Below are 16,378 nucleotides of genomic sequence, written 5' to 3' on the forward strand. Positions count from 1 at the left end.
TATTATTCATTCAATTTTATTTATAAAGTGCTTTTTTAAAAAGCACAATTTAAACAAATTCCTGCAGATCGCTGGAAAATACAGAAAATGGGGGCTGAAATTGGGGCTGAATTTCTTTCTATTGGTTCAATCAGGTTGGTTTGCTTCCATCTCACTAAGAAATTCATCTTTGGAAGTTTATAAAAACTTTAAATCCATTTTTGTTTTAAAGAGAAAAGCCATCAGTGGTCAGAGAGAGAGGATTGTGGTTTCAGCTCCCAAGCAAACCTGGTCTTTGATCTCTTTCCCAAGAATACAAAAAAAGTATTCTCATCATTATGTGGTGAAGATTCTCAGTCATCCAGGTCAGAGTCAGTCCAAAAAAAGGTAATAAACAAAAGTTTTTATCCAGCTGTATAACTCCTTGTTATACAGCAGCTGCATAACAAGGAGTTCAAACTCTGAAGACGTTTTGCTTCCCATCCAGGAAGCTGTTTTTCTTTTTTTTGAGTTTTTACAGCACTAGTGGCTGGTTTTTCAGACAATAGGCTGATAGGTAAGGGGGTGGGGGGGGGGGGGGACTCAAAAACCTAAAATGCAGCGATAGAGTTGATTCCTTCCTGCTATCATGGCAGCCCCAACCCCTCTACAGGAGATCAGAGGACCTCGCCTGTTCATCCAAGCCAGCAATTCCCTCTAACGACCCCCTTTCAGAGACATAGACAGGTATGGGGCATTGCAGGCTAACAAAGAAGCCAAACGACCCCCATTCCAAAGGGGGGGACCCGTTCATCAGTTTCTATTTGCATGTTTTCTAAACTAAAACCAGGCTTTGTTGGGCTGCTGGATAAAACCTGGAACTAAACGCTATTTCTGACATTTTGAATTGAAAAAGTTCCTGGATGGAAGAGAAACGTCTTCAAACTTGGAAACCAAAGTCCAGTGGATTTTTTAAAACTCTTTTTGGAATTCTTATCCATATTCAGATGACCCAGTGGAGGCCTTGCGTCAAAACAAAGCTCCCCAGGCCCTGGAGAACGATGCCTGGGTCACTAATCATCCCACTAGGAATCCAACACCAACACCCAGCTGCAGCTTGCTCTGGGTATGGAAGGATTCTTTAGGAAAAGTGAGAAAATGTTTTCCTTTGATTTAATCCTGTTTTTAAGAAAAAAAAAGTTTAATCTGGATAAAAATATATCTAGAATCTATCCTGTTATAAAAGTATTACACTGCGCTTTTTGAAGGTTTCTGCATATTTCGCACTTCGAGTTTGACCTGATGTGCGTTCAGCACCTCCATAGCGGCGGCTAGAGTTAAAACATCAGCTGGACGCAGAGTGTCAACCAATCAGAGAAGCTGATCCTGGGGCTGTTTGGGAGCCAGACGCTACATGCAAGCTGTGGTCTGTGCTGCAGAGCTGTCTGCATCTAAAGTTCACCACAGTTAAACTCCACTGCTTATAAAAAGCCAAGAGAAGGTTTTTTTTATTGTGCTCTAATCATTATTATGATTTATCATTGTTATTATTAATCTATTGCAATATTATTTTATTGAACTATGGTGAAAAACTTTTAATCAAGACCTACATTAGCTAAAAATGTTAAACCCTGCTGATTAAAAATATTTGATTTTATGTTCCTGTTTTAGTTTTTAGCACAAACCTAAAAAATGATTTATATATAAATAAATATTATAACAGAGCCTCCCGAGCCCAAAGCTTTCAGCATCCGGGGGTTCTGGCAGCAATGGACGCCTTTTTGACACTTTAAATGGACGCTTTTTTGACACTTAAAATGCATTTAGTGTGAATACAGCACAACCTTAGCTTAAATAAAACACAATGATTCACAAAGAAAGCGTTCCTTCAGAATAAAAGTCTGATTTTAAAGCAACCTGAATGATTTGTTTTACCTGAGATTTTTTTTTTTAATATAAAGAAATGCTCCCAGCTACATGAATCCCTGGTCACAGAACAAAAGATGGTTTGGAGTTTTGTTTGGTGGGTTAATCGATAAAAGAACAGAAAAAATGAAAATCAAATGAAGTAAATCAGAGAGAGATGAATTTATTCCAAACAAAGACTCTAAGTTTACCGTTGGTGTTAATCTGGAAGATACTGGAGGAGGCTTCCTGAAACACGTCCTGTAGCTCTGAGGGGCTGACCTGCGTGGCTGTGGAGAAAAAGCAGAGAGGAACCCCAGCAGTCAGGTTTAGAGCCGTCTGCTCGCTCCTTCATGGGACCAAACTCACCACTGATTAATAAGACGAGGAAGATTTCTGTAAAACATCAATTATTCACCGATTTCACACTTTATTATGTGAGGAAAAGGAACAGAGCAGCAGCCTTACAATGATGACAACAACAAAAAAAATGTGCTCAGAGTTCAGGAGACGGAATCCCAGCAAACATTTTAGAGATCGTGAGTTTTCCCCTTCATCATACACTATATTGCCAAAAGTATTTGCTCACCTGCCTTGACTCACATATGAGCTTAAGTGACATCCCGTTCCTAATCCATAGGGTTCAATATGACGTCGGTCCACCCTTTGCAGCTAGAACAGCTTCAACTCTTCTGGGAAGGCTGTCCACAAGGTTTAAGAGTGTGTTTATGGGAATTTTTGACCATTCTTCCAGAAGCGCATTTGTGAGGTCGCACACTGATGTTGGACGAGAAGGCCTGGCTCTCAGTCTCCGCTCTAATTCATCCCAAAGGTGTTCTATCGGGTTGAGGTCAGGACTCTGTGCAGGCCAGTCAAGTTCATCCACACCAGACTCTGTCATCCATGTCTTTATGGACCTTGCTTTGTGCACTGGTGCACAGTCATGTTGGAAGAGGAAGGGGCCAGCTCCAAACTGTTCCCACAAAGTTGGGAGCATGGAATTGTCCAAAATGTCTTGGTATGCTGAAGCATTCAGAGTTCCTTTCACTGGAACTAAGGGGCCAAGCCCAGCTCCTGAAAAACAACCCCACACCATAATCCCCCCTCCACCAAACTTTACACTTGGCACAATGCAGTCAGACAAGTACCGTTCTCCTGGCAACCGCCAAACCCAGACCCGTCCATCAGATTGCCAGATGGAGAAGCGCGATTCGTCACTCCAGAGAACGCGTCTCCACTGCTCTAGAGTCCAGTGGCGGCGTGCTTTACACCACCGCATCCGACGCTTTGCATTGCACTTGGTGATGTATGGCTTGGATGCAGCTGCTCGACCATGAAACCCATTCCATGAAGCTCTCTGCGCACTGTTCTTGAGCTAATCTGAAGGCCACATGAAGTTTGGAGGTCTGTAGTGATTGACTCTGCAGAAAGTTGGCGACCTCTTCGCACTATGCGCGTCAGCATCCGCTGACCCCGCTCCGTCAGTTTACGTGGCCTACCACTTCGTGGCTGAGTTGCTGTCGTTCCCAAACACTTCCATTTTCTTATAATACAGCTGACAGTTGACTGTGGAATATTTAGGAGCGAGGAAATTTCACGACTGGATTTGTTGCACAGGTGGCATCCTATCACAGTTCCACGCTGGAATTCACTGAGCTCCTGAGAGCGACCCATTCTTTCACAAATGTTTGTAAAAACAGTCTGCATGCCTAGGTGCTTGAATTTATACACCTGTGGCCATGGAAGTGATTGGAACACCTGATTCCAATAATTTGGATGGGTGAGCAAATACTTTTGGCAATATAGTGTATCAAAAACAATCATGGTTACCATGGTGATCCATATTGGTCTTATGTATAAGCTAGGCTAATGCTAACATCTGACATTTATTTCCATCTTCTTTCTGTCTGTGTTTGTCACATGACCAAACTCTGCTTTTCCAACACAGACGCTGATGCAGCCCAGGATCGTGTTAGGTTAGGATAGGTTAGTGCTCTACTCACTAAATATAGATATAATATTAATAGATGCTGTTTATTAACCTTAACAGATATCAGATATGGATCCATATGATCATATTGGTGCCTCCATAGCAGACAGATCCAACAGTGATCCAGGTCTTAATTCAATTCAATTCAATTCAGTTTATTTATATAGCGCCAAATTCACAACACATGTCATCTCAAGGCACTTTACAGTTCAACCAGATCATACAGTCAAATTGATACAAAGTTTTCTATCTAAGGAAAACCAGTTGATTGCATTGACTCATTGACTCAAATACAATCCCCCACACTAAGCATGCTTGTAGCGACAGTGGAGAGGAAAAACTCCCTTTTAACAGGAAGAAACCTCCAGCAGAACCAGGCTCAGTGTGAGCGGCCATCTGCCGAGGCCGACTGGGGTTCAAGGAGACAGAAACAGAGATACAAAAAGCAGCTGTAAAAGGCGGCCCCGTCCAGGAAACACACAGCCAGGCAGACGAGCTCCAAGGCAGCTCCCATGCCAGAGGACGAAGAGAGCACATCCACTCAGTCACGGCCAGAGAAACAGGACCACACTGGAAAACAGGCCGATCTCCAACATCTATAAACAAGGGTGTTGATGGAAGCAGCACAGCTGATGTTTCTTTCCAGGATGACGTCACAGCCAAACAGGAACAGACGAGGCAAAGCTACTCTGAGGAAAAGCAGAGAGAGCAGAAGGTTAGAGATTGAACTAACAGATTCTGCAGAATAGGAGAACAGAGAGAGAATGAAGCAGAATGATGAAATGGGGGTCCCTATGTCCTCCAGCAGTCTAAGCCTATAGCAGCATAACTATAGAGATAGCTCAGGATAACCTGAGCCACCCTAACTATAAGCTTTATCAAAAAGGAAAGTTTTAAGCCTAGCCTTAAAAGTAGACAGGGTGTCTGCCTCACGGACTAAAACTGGTAGTTGGTTCCACAGGAGAGGAGCCTGATAACTAAAAGATCTGCCTCCCATTCTACTTTTAGAAATTCTAGGAACCACTAGTAAACCTGCAGATTGAGAGCGAAGTGCTCTGTTAGGAACATAAGGAACAATCAGATCTCTGATATCAGATGGAGCTTGGCCATTTAAGGCTTTATATGTGAGAAGGAGGATTTTAAATTCTATTCTTGATTTAACAGGAAGCCAATGAAGAGAAGCCAGGATAGGCGAGATATGATCTCTCTTTTTAATTTTCATCAGAACTCTGGCTGCAGCATTTTGGATCAGCTGAAGGCTTTTAACTACAGTTTGTGGACTTCCTGATAGTAAAGAATTACAATAGTCCAGCCTTGAAGTAACAAATGCATGGACTAGTTTCTCAGCATCACCCCTGGACAGGATATTTCTAATTTTTGCAATGTTCCTCAGATGAAAGAAGGAAATTCTAGAAACCTCTTTGATATGGGATTTAAATGACAGGTCCTGATCAAAAATAACACCAAGATTTTTTACTTTATTATCTGAAATCAGTTTAATCCCATCCAAATGAAGTGACTGGCTAATCAGCTTCTTTTTCAGAGACTCTGGTCCAAAGACTATACCTTCTGTTTTATCTGCATTCAGAAGCAGAAAGTTAAGAGTCATCCAGGTTTTTATGTCTTCAAGACATGCCTGTAATCTATGTAATGGGTTAGCTTCATCTGGATTATAGACAGATATAGCTGAGTATCATCAGCATAACAGTGGAAATTAATCCCATGCTGTCTAATAATTCTACCAATTGGGAGCATGTATAAAGTAAAGAGAATTGGTCCTAGCACTGATCCCTGTGGTACTCCACAGGTAACCTTTGAGCGTGTTGAAGATCTATCATTAACATGAACAAACTGAATTCGATCAGATAGATAAGATTTAAACCAGTCTAGTGCTGTTCCTTTAATTCCAACAAAATATTCAAGTCTTTCTAAAAGAATATTATGGTCAACTGTATCAAATGCAGCACTAAGATCCAACAGGACGAGCACAGATACAAGTCCATTATCTGAGGCCATGAGAATATCATTAGTGACTTTCACAAGAGCTGTTTCAGTGCTATGATGAGCTCTAAAGCCAGACTGAAACTCTTCAAAAAGTTCATTATGGTGTAAGTGATCGCAAACTTGTTTGGCAACTACTTTCTCAAGAATTTTGGATAAGAAAGGAAGATTGGATATAGGTCTATAATTGACCAAGTCATCTGGGTCAAGAGACGGTTTCTTAAGCAGAGGTTTAATTACAGCAACCTTAAAAGCTTTAGGTACATATCCCTGTAACAGAGATAGATTAATCACATCTAAAATGGAGGAGGAGATCAAAGGGAATACCTCCTTAAATAACCTGGTTGGAACTGGATCTAACATACAAGTTGAAGGCTTAGATGAAGACAATAATTTTGCTAATTCAGAGAGTTCAACTGGATCAAAGCAGTCTAAACCCGGTTCAGATTCCATGACTACCTCAGGTACAATCGCGGATAGAGGAGTGCTTATGATCTTATTTTTAATAAGATCAATCTTATTTATAAAGAATCCCATAAAATCATTGCTGCTAAGAGCAGGTGGAATGGACGGTTCAACAGAGCTATGGCTCTGGGTGAGTTTGGCAACTGTATTAAAAAGAAATCTAGGATTATTCTTATTCTCCTCTATTAATGAGGAGAAGTATGCTGCTCTTGCTTTACAAAGGGTCCTCTTATACAGCAGCAAACCATTTTTCCAGACTAGGAAGGACTCTCGCAGGCCTGTGGAGCGATATTTTCTCTCCAGTTTCCTAGCATTTTGCTTCAAAGTACGCAGCTCTGCATTAAACCAAGGAGCAAGCTTTCTATTTTTAACGGTTTTCATTTTCTAAGGAGCTGCGTTGTCTAAGGCAATACGCAGAGAACTAGCAACCCCATCAACAAAATCATCAACCTGTGAAGGGGAATAAGCTAAGCTTTTGCACTCTGCAGCACTGCTCAGTGACACAGAGGAGAGAGAAAGTGAAGCAGATTCTTTAAAATTTTTAACTGCACTATCTGATAAAGATCTACTAAAATTGAACCTTCTTTTGGGGGAGGAGAACTCTGTTAAAGTAATCCTGAAGGTTATTAGAAAGTGGTCAGAGAGGACAGGGTTGTGAGGAAATACTGTTATTTCTTCACATTCTATGCCGTATGTCAGCACAAGATCCAAAGTATGAAGATGAGAATGCGTGGGACTATTCACATTTTGAACAAAGCCAACAGTGTCTAAGATAGCATTAAAGGCTGCTCTTAAGCTATCGCCTTCAATGTCAGCATGGATGTTAAAATCTCCCACTATGATGACCCTGTCAGTATTTAATACCAAATCAGAAAGGAACTCTGAAAACTCATCTAAAAATTCAGAGTAAGGACCTGGTGGACGATACAAAGTTACAAAAAGAAGAGGTTTTCTTGCCTTGAAATTTGGATCAGGGAAATTAAGGGTTAAATGTTCAAAAGAGTTGTAGGTATTAATTGTTTTGGGAGTAATCAGTAAGTCAGACTGGAAGATTGTTGCTACTCCTCCTCCTCGCCCAGTCTTATGTTTTATAATCGTCAAAAAACAAAACATAGAGACACGAAGCTGGGCTGTTTGACTGTTTAAATATTTTAGAATATTTATGTGAAAAAGCAAGAAAAAAAACACTGTGGAGATGAATACTGTGCCGGTTAACTTGTTAAATGATGAGGTCTGCATTACTCTGCATACAGAAGTTTCCTCCTGTTCTTTTAGGTGACATTGTTGGTAAATTATTGCTCTACAGATAATCTGAAGTACATTAAATATTGAACTGGACCAGCGGCTCTAATGCAGCGTCTCATTGCAGTAAAAGCCTGATTCACAGTTGGCTGTGGTTAAATGATTGGTGATTCTTTTAGAGGTGGAAGAGTTCTTCTGCCCATCAGAATCAAACCACAGCAACACCATGATGTTTAGTTTGGATTAGTTTATACTTTTTGTAGGTTTTCTTCTGCGGATGAACATGATTAATTGTCATTCTACCAAAGAGTTGACCTAAAGTCAACAGGAGGCTGATGACCGTGTTACAGGTTCATTCTCTCACTCATATGCAGAAATGTTCTAGTTGTTTAAGAGTTCTGTGTTCAGACAAACACGTCACCAAGTGCTTCTCAAGTTAACGACGGTTAAACGCAACGAAAGGCCAAAAGTAGCTGACATCTAGTGAGGCAAGAGAGTTACGATGGGCTGATCAGGGTCAGCATGATGGTGGAGTTGGTCCCAGTGGTCCCAGTGGTTCAGGAGGTTGGCTGTGCTGCCTGTTCAGAGCAAAGTGGGGTTTGAGGTTCTGGGAGATCAGGCAGACTGCAGAGGTCAGGAGAGTGGAGACTTTTTCTGGATGTCGAGAGTTTAGGGAACCCAAACATTAACCTTCATCTCCCTAATGGGATCCAAAAGGGAAATGGTACATGTGAGCCCGAAGAATCAAGGAACACCTGAGGCTGGCAGGTAAGATGTTAGAGAGCGGGCAGTGGACCAGAGACTAGATGAGAGACTGGACCACAGACTGGATGAGAGACTGGACCAGAGACTGGATGAGAGACTGGGTTAGAACCTGGACAAGAGACTTGATCAGAGACTGAATAGGAGACTGAATCAGAGACTGGATGAGAGACTGGATGAGAGACTGGACTAGAGACTGGATGAGACTGGACCAGAGACTGGATGAGAGACTGGACCAGAGACTGGATGAGAGACTGGACCAGAGACTGGATGAGAGACTGGACCAGAGACTGGATGAGAGACTGGACCAGAGACTGGATGAGAGACTGGACTAGAGACTGGATGAGAGACTGGACTAGAGACTGGATGAGACTGGACCAGAGACTGGACCACAGACTGGATGAAAGACTGGACCAGAGACTGGAGCAGAGAATGGATGAGAGACTGGACCACAGACTGGATAAGAGACTGGGTTAGAACCTGGACAAGAGACTGGGTTAGAACCTGGACAAGAGACTTGATCAGAGACTGAATAGGAGACTGAATCAGAGACTGGACCAGAGACTGGATGAGAGACTGGACCAGAGACTGGATGAGAGACTGGATGAGAGCATGGGATTAATTTCCACTGTTATGCTGTTATGCTGATGATACCCAGCTATATCTGTCTATAAATCCAGATGAAGCTAACCCATTACACAGATTACAGGCATGTCTTGAAGACATAAAAACCTGGATGACTCTTAATTTTCTGCTTCTGAATGCAGACAAAACAGAAGTTATAGTCTTTGGACCAGAGTCTCTGAAAAAGAAACTGATTAGCCAGTCACTTCATTTGGATGGGATTAAACTGATTTCAGATAATAAAGTAAAAAATCTTGGTGTTATTTTTGATCAGGACCTGTCATTTAAATCCCATATCAAAGAGGTTTCTAGAATTTCCTTCTTTCATCTGAGGAACATTGCAAAAATTAGAAATATCCTGTCCAGGGGTGATGCTGAGAAACTAGTCCATGCATTTGTTACTTCAAGGCTGGACTATTGTAATTCTTTACTATCAGGAAGTCCACAAACTGTAGTTAAAAGCCTTCAGCTGATCCAAAATGCTGCAGCCAGAGTTCTAATGAAAATGAAAAAGAGAGATCATATCTCTCCTATCCTGGCTTCTCTTCATTGGCTTCCTGTTAAATCAAGAATAGAATTTAAAATCCTCCTTCTCACATATAAAGCCTTAAATGGCCAAGCTCCATCTCATATCAGAGATCTGATTGTTCCTTATGTTCCTAACAGAGCACTTCGCTCTCAATCTGCAGGTTTACTAGTGGTTCCTAGAATTTCTAAAAGTAGAATGGGAGGCAGATCTTTTAGTTATCAGGCTCCTCTCCTGTGGAACCAACTACCAGTTTTAGTCCGTGAGGCAGACACCCTGTCTACTTTTAAGGCTAGGCTTAAAACTTTCATTTTTGATAAAGCTTATAGTTAGGGTGGCTCAGGTTATCCTGAGCTATCTCTATAGTTATGCTGCTATAGGCTTAGACTTTTGGAGGACATAGGGACCCCCATTTCATCATTCTGCTTCATTCTCTCTCTGTTCTCCTATTCTGCAGAATCTGTTAGTTCAATCTCTAACCTTCTGCTCTCTCTGCTTTTCCTCAGAGTAGCTTTGCCTCGTCTGTTCCTGTTTGGCTGTGACGTCATCCTGGAAAAAAACATCAGCTGTGCTGCTTCTATCAACACCCTTGTTAATAGATGTTGGAGATCGGCCTGTTTTCCAGTGTGGTCCTGTTTCTCTGACCGTGACTGAGTGGATGTGCTCTCTTCGTCCTCTGGCATGGGAGCTGCCTTGGAGCTCGTCTGCCTGGCTGTGTGTTTCCTGGACGGGGCCGCCTTTTACAGCTGCTTTTTGTATCTCTGCTTCTGTCTCCTTGAACCCCAGTCGGCCTCGGCAGATGGCCGCTCACACTGAGCCTGGTTCTGCTGGAGGTTTCTTCCTGTTAAAAGGGAGTTTTTCCTCTCCACTGTCGCTACAAGCATGCTTAGTGTGGGGGATTGTATTTGAGTCAATGAGTCAATGCAATCAACTGGTTTTCCTTAGATAGAAAACTTTGTATCAATTTGACTGTATGATCTGGTTGAACTGTAAAGTGCCTTGAGATGACATGTGTTATGAATTTGGCGCTATATAAATAAACTGAATTGAATTGAATTGAATTGAGAGTGGACCAGAGACTGGATGAGAGACTGGATGAGACTGGACCAGAGACTGGACCAGAGACTGGATGAGACTGGACCAGAGACTGGATGAGAGACTGGACCAGAGACTGGATGAGAGACTGGACCAGAGACTGGATGAGAGACTGGACCAGAGACTGGGTGAGAGACTGGGTTAGAACCTGGACAAGAGACTTGATCAGAGACTGAATAGGAGACTGAATCAGAGACTGGACTAGAGACTGGATGAGAGACTGGACCAGAGACTGGATGAGAGACTGGACCAGAGACTGGATGAGAGACTGGACCAGAGACTGGATGAGAGACTGGACCAGAGACTGGATGAGACTGGACCAGAGACTGGACCACAGACTGGATGAAAGACTGGACCAGAGACTGGATGAGAAACTGGATGAGAGACTGGACCAGAGACTGGATGAGAGACTGGATGAGAGACTGGACCAGAGAATGGATGAGAGACTGGACCACAGACTGGATGAAAGACTGGACCAGAGACTGGATGAGAGACTGGATGAGAGACTGGACCACAGACTGGATAAGAGACTGGGTTAGAACCTGGACAAGAGACTTGATCAGAGACTGAATATGAGACTGAATCAGAGACTTGACTAGAGACTGGATGAGAGACTGGACCAGAGACTGGTTGAGAGACTGGACTAGAGACTGGATGAGACTGGACCAGAGACTGGATGAGAGACTGGACCAGAGACTGGATGCGAGACTAGACTAGAGACTGGATGAGACTGGACCAGAGACTGGACCAGAGACTGGACCACAGACTGGATGAAAGACTGGACCAGAGACTGGATGAGAGACTGGACTAGAGACTGGATGAGAGACTGGATGAGAGACTGGACCAGAGACTGGATGAGAGACTAGACTAGAGACTGGATGAGACTGGACCAGAGACTGGACCAGAGACTGGACCACAGACTGGATGAAAGACTGGACCAGAGACTGGATGAGAGACTGGACTAGAGACTGGATGAGACTGGACCAGAGACTGGATGAGAGACTGGACCAGAGACTGGACAATAGACTAGGGGTGTAAATAATAATCGTTTTGTATCGATGCATCGATCCAAAAGCCGACGATCCGATGCATCGACACGTCCGCAAGATAATCGATTAATGTTTTGTTTTTTTCCCTCCGGTCTATTTTTATCCATTTGCTCCTGGGCGTAACTCTCCTCCCTCCCTGCGGTGCCGCTAAACTTATTTTGCCCTCCTACCGCGCTTCCTGGTTATACTCTTACAGCAGTTTGTTGCAGCAAGCTTCACACAGACATTTTTAAATTATGCTCAATATTGCAGCGTGGTCTGAGCTACACGCTGTGGGTCTAGAAACGGCCGAGGCGATGAGGAAGTGGGGGCGAGTTTAGTCCGACGACGGAGGGACAATGGGGCAAAAAGAGCGGAGATTCAGCTGGAAAAAGGCTCCCAGCGTTCTCGCGCACCTCGCTCTTCTAGCGGGTCAAACTTCACGAGTTGTTTTCCGCAATTTCGGTCATAAAAACAAAACAAGCCGCCCTCCTGTCTGGTGCACTGTTTGCGGTCAGCTACAATCTGGAAGAGGAGCAGCGGAGCGTCTCTCAAGGGGTCGGTGACGTCAACACTCTGGAGCCTTCTTCTTCTTCTTTTTTTTAATGGCGGTTGGCAAACAACTTATAGGTGCATTACCGCCACCTTCCAGAATGGAGTATGGACCAGACAAACTATTATATTCTCCCTAAAATACCCGTTCTTCTTAGAAAATTAAAAATACTACCAAAAACTACATCCCCAGATGACCTTTGAAACAATTCCCTTATATCTAGTTTATTTTTATTCCTGTCTAACTCTCTACACAACATCTCTCTTTCCTGAGTATATTTATTAAATTCTAAAAAAATATGTTGGACAGTTTCTTTGGAGCCGAGGTATTGCATTGAACTCATTACACTGATATTGTGCAGTATTTTTACAGTATTTTTTGATGCAGCTTTTCTACTTCTGTTATTTGCTGTTGTTTCTAAAGAAAATGCATAACGATATTACAGCTTTCATTGATTTATTTCAAACTTGAAACTTTGTTTAGCCTGTAAGGTGTAAAAAAAAAAAATAATAATAATAAAAAAAAAATTAACCGATTAATCGAATCGAATCGTGGTGTATTCTTAAGTATCGAAAATAATCGAATCGTTGGGTCAGGAAATCGATACTGAATCGAATCGCCATGATGGATGTGATTTACACCCCTACCACAGACTGGATGAAAGACTGGACCAGAGACTGTATGAGAGACTGGACTAGAGACTGGATGAGACTGGACCACAGACTGGATGAGAGAGTGGACCAGAGACTGGATGAGAGAGTGGACCAGAGACTGGATGAGAGACTGGACTAGAGACTGGATGAGACTGGACCAGAGACTGGACCAGAGACTGGATGAGAGACTGGACTAGAGGCTGGATGAGACTGGACCAGAGACTGGATGAGAGACTGGACCAGAGACTGGGTGAGAGACTGGACCAGAGACTGGGTGAGAGACTGGGTTAGAACCTGGACAAGAGACTTGATCAGAGACTGAATAGGAGACTGAATCAGAGACTGGACTAGAGACTGGATGAGAGACTGGACTAGAGGCTGGATGAGACTGGACCAGAGACTGGATGAGAGACTGGACTAGAGGCTGGATGAGACTGGACCAGAGACTGGATGAGAGACTGGACCAGAGACTGGGTGAGAGACTGGGTTAGAACCTGGACAAGAGACTTGATCAGAGACTGAATAGGAGACTGAATCAGAGACTGGACTAGAGACTGGATGAGAGACTGGATCAGAGACTGGATGAGAGACTGGACCAGAGACTGGATGAGAGACTGGACTAGAGACTGGATGAGACTGGACCACAGACTGGATGAGAGAGTGGACCAGAGACTGGATGAGAGACTGGACCAGAGACTGGATGAGACTGGACCAGAGACTGGACCAGAGACTGGATGAGAGACTGGACTAGAGGCTGGATGAGACTGGACCAGAGACTGGATGAGAGACTGGACCAGAGACTGGATGAGAGACTGGACCAGAGACTGGGTGAGAGACTGGGTTAGAACCTGGACAAGAGACTTGATCAGAGACTGAATAGGAGACTGAATCAGAGACTGGACTAGAGACTGGATGAGAGACTGGATCAGAGACTGGATGAGAGACTGGACCAGAGACTGGATGAGAGACTGGACTAGAGGCTGGATGAGACTGGACCAGAGACTGGATGAGAGACTGGACCAGAGACTGGGTGAGAGACTGGGTTAGAACCTGGACAAGAGACTTGATCAGAGACTGAATAGGAGACTGAATCAGAGACTGGACTAGAGACTGGATGAGAGACTGGATCAGAGACTGGATGAGAGACTGGACCAGAGACTGGATGAGAGACTGGACCAGAGACTGGATGAGAGACTGGACTAGAGACTGGATGAGACTGGACAAGAGACTGGACCACAGACTGGATGAAAGACTGGACCAGAGACTGGATGAGAGACTGGATGAGAGACTGGACCAGAGACTGGATGAGAGACTGGACCAGAGAATGGATGAGAGACTGGATGAGAGACTGGACCACAGACTGGATGAAAGACTGGACCAGAGACTGGATGAGAGACTGGACCACAGACTGGATAAGAGACTGGGTTAGAACCTGGACAAGAGACTTGATCAGAGACTGAATAGGAGACTGAATCAGAGACTTGACTAGAGACTGGATGAGAGACTGGACTAGAGACTGGACGAGAGACTGGATGAGAGACTGGATGAGAGACTGGATGAGAGACTGGATGAGAGACTGGACCAGAGACTGGATGAGAGACTGGATGAGAGACTGGACCACAGACTGGATAAGAGACTGGGTTAGAACCTGGACAAGAGACTTGATCAGAGACTGAATAGGAGACTGAATCAGAGACTGGACCAGAGACTGGATGAGAGACTGGACTAGAGACTGGATGAGAGACTGGACCAGAGACTGGACCAGAGACTGGATGAGAGACTGGACCAGAGACTGGATGAGAGACTAGACTAGAGACTGGATGAGACTGGACCAGAGACTGGACCACAGACTGGATGAAAGACTGGACCAGAGACTGGATGAGAGACTGGACTAGAGACTGGGTGAGAGACTGGATGAGAGACTGGACCAGAGACTGGATGAGAGACTAGACTAGAGACTGGATGAGACTGGACCAGAGACTGGACCACAGACTGGATGAAAGACTGGACCAGAGACTGGATGAGAGACTGGACTAGAGACTGGGTTAGAACCTGGACAAGAGACTTGATCAGAGACTGAATAGGAGACTGAATCAGAGACTGGACCAGAGACTGGACCACAGACTGGATGAAAGACTGGACCAGAGACTGGATGAGAGACTGGACTAGAGACTGGATGAGAGACTGGACCACAGACTGGATAAGAGACTGGGTTAGAACCTGGACAAGAGACTTGATCAGAGACTGAATAGGAGACTGAATCAGAGACTGGAATAGAGATAGATCCAAAGACTGGATGAGAGTCCAGACCAGAGACTGGATGAGAGATTACTTAAGGGATGTCATCTGCATAAAGGAGGTCATGTTAAACTGCAGTAACACAGGAGTCCTTCTACAGGGTGTGGGATGTGCTGAGGATGAGGAGAGGTTCTGGTTTCAGTAAGTAGGAAAGTCCTGCTTGTTCCAGACATGTTCTGCTGCTCATAGAATGATTCTGCTTTATATTGAAACTTTGTCTCCTCCTGCATTATCCATCCGTCCGTCCATCCGTCCCTCCCTCCGTCCATCCATCCATCCATCCATCCATCCATCCATCATCCATCCATCTTCTAACACGCTTAATCCCAAGCAGGGTCACAAGGGGTGCTGGTTCCTATCTCTAGCTGTGTGCAGGCGAGAGATGGGGTCCATCCTGGACAGGTCTCCAGTCCATCGCAGAGCAACACAGAGACAAACAGGACAAACCACCATTCACACGCACACTCACACCTAGGGAGGATTTAGAGAAGCCAGTTAACCTAACGGTCATGTTTCTGGACTGTGGGAGGAAGCTGGAGTCAGTGTTGGGCAAGCTACTTGTCCAGTGTAGTGAGCTAAGCTATCAGCTACTCAACAATAAATTAAGCTTCACTACACCAAAGCTACCACCTAAAGAATTATAGCAAGCTAAGTTACACTAATGTGTTAAAAGTAGCTTAACTACATCAGAAGCTACTTAACGTTGTACCAACCTAATATCAATTCAAAATGAGTCTGACACACTAGTTAAAATATTTATTAAAGATCAGCCAATGACATATCACAGTGTAAACATTGCTTTATGATCAGCATATTAAAATAAAAACTAAAGTAATTACTAGTAGACAAACTAGTAAACAATCTGCTGTTGTTAGAACCAAATTAAAGGTACTGTGTAGTGTTCTACACACCGACATGGCTATGAGTTTGCATTCAATGGACATCTCTAGGGAAAACAAAACCCTACAAAAGACCTCAATTAAACAGTTGATTCAAGTAACAAACAAAACTGTTTACAAAAGAAGGTGAAAAAATAAAGAAGCTATTTAAGTGATACATATATTTATGTCTCACCGTATAATTTAATTTCTACCTACATATTTATTCATTGTATTTTTGGAGGCAATTAATTGAATGCTTATTTATTTATTTATTGAGCATTTATTTATTTATGTATTTATTTTATATACGGTACAGCTGTTCCTCCATAAAAAATCTTATCTGTGCACAGCCTAAAAACAGATTTATGTAAACATCCTGTCAGGTAAACTAGGCCAT

The 16,378-nt window shown here is 43.5% G+C and overlaps 1 protein-coding gene across 3 annotated transcripts in view; it reads right to left on the reverse strand.

The window, feature by feature from the left end:
• The window catches only part of tsnare1 (T-SNARE Domain Containing 1), a 238,464-nt gene that overhangs the window by 146,982 nt on the left and 75,104 nt on the right, over positions 1–16,378 (reverse strand). For all 3 annotated transcript variants that reach the window (XM_038288409.1, XM_038288408.1, XM_038288406.1), the window contains exon 3: positions 2,076–2,153. In XM_038288409.1, coding sequence (XP_038144337.1) covers positions 2,076–2,153 — 78 coding nt within the window. The remainder of the gene's footprint in view (positions 1–2,075; positions 2,154–16,378) is intronic.

Source organism: Cyprinodon tularosa, unplaced genomic scaffold (genome assembly GCF_016077235.1).
Source record: "Cyprinodon tularosa strain WSP-4 unplaced genomic scaffold, ASM1607723v1 ctg254, whole genome shotgun sequence".
NCBI lineage: Eukaryota > Metazoa > Chordata > Actinopteri > Cyprinodontiformes > Cyprinodontidae > Cyprinodon > Cyprinodon tularosa.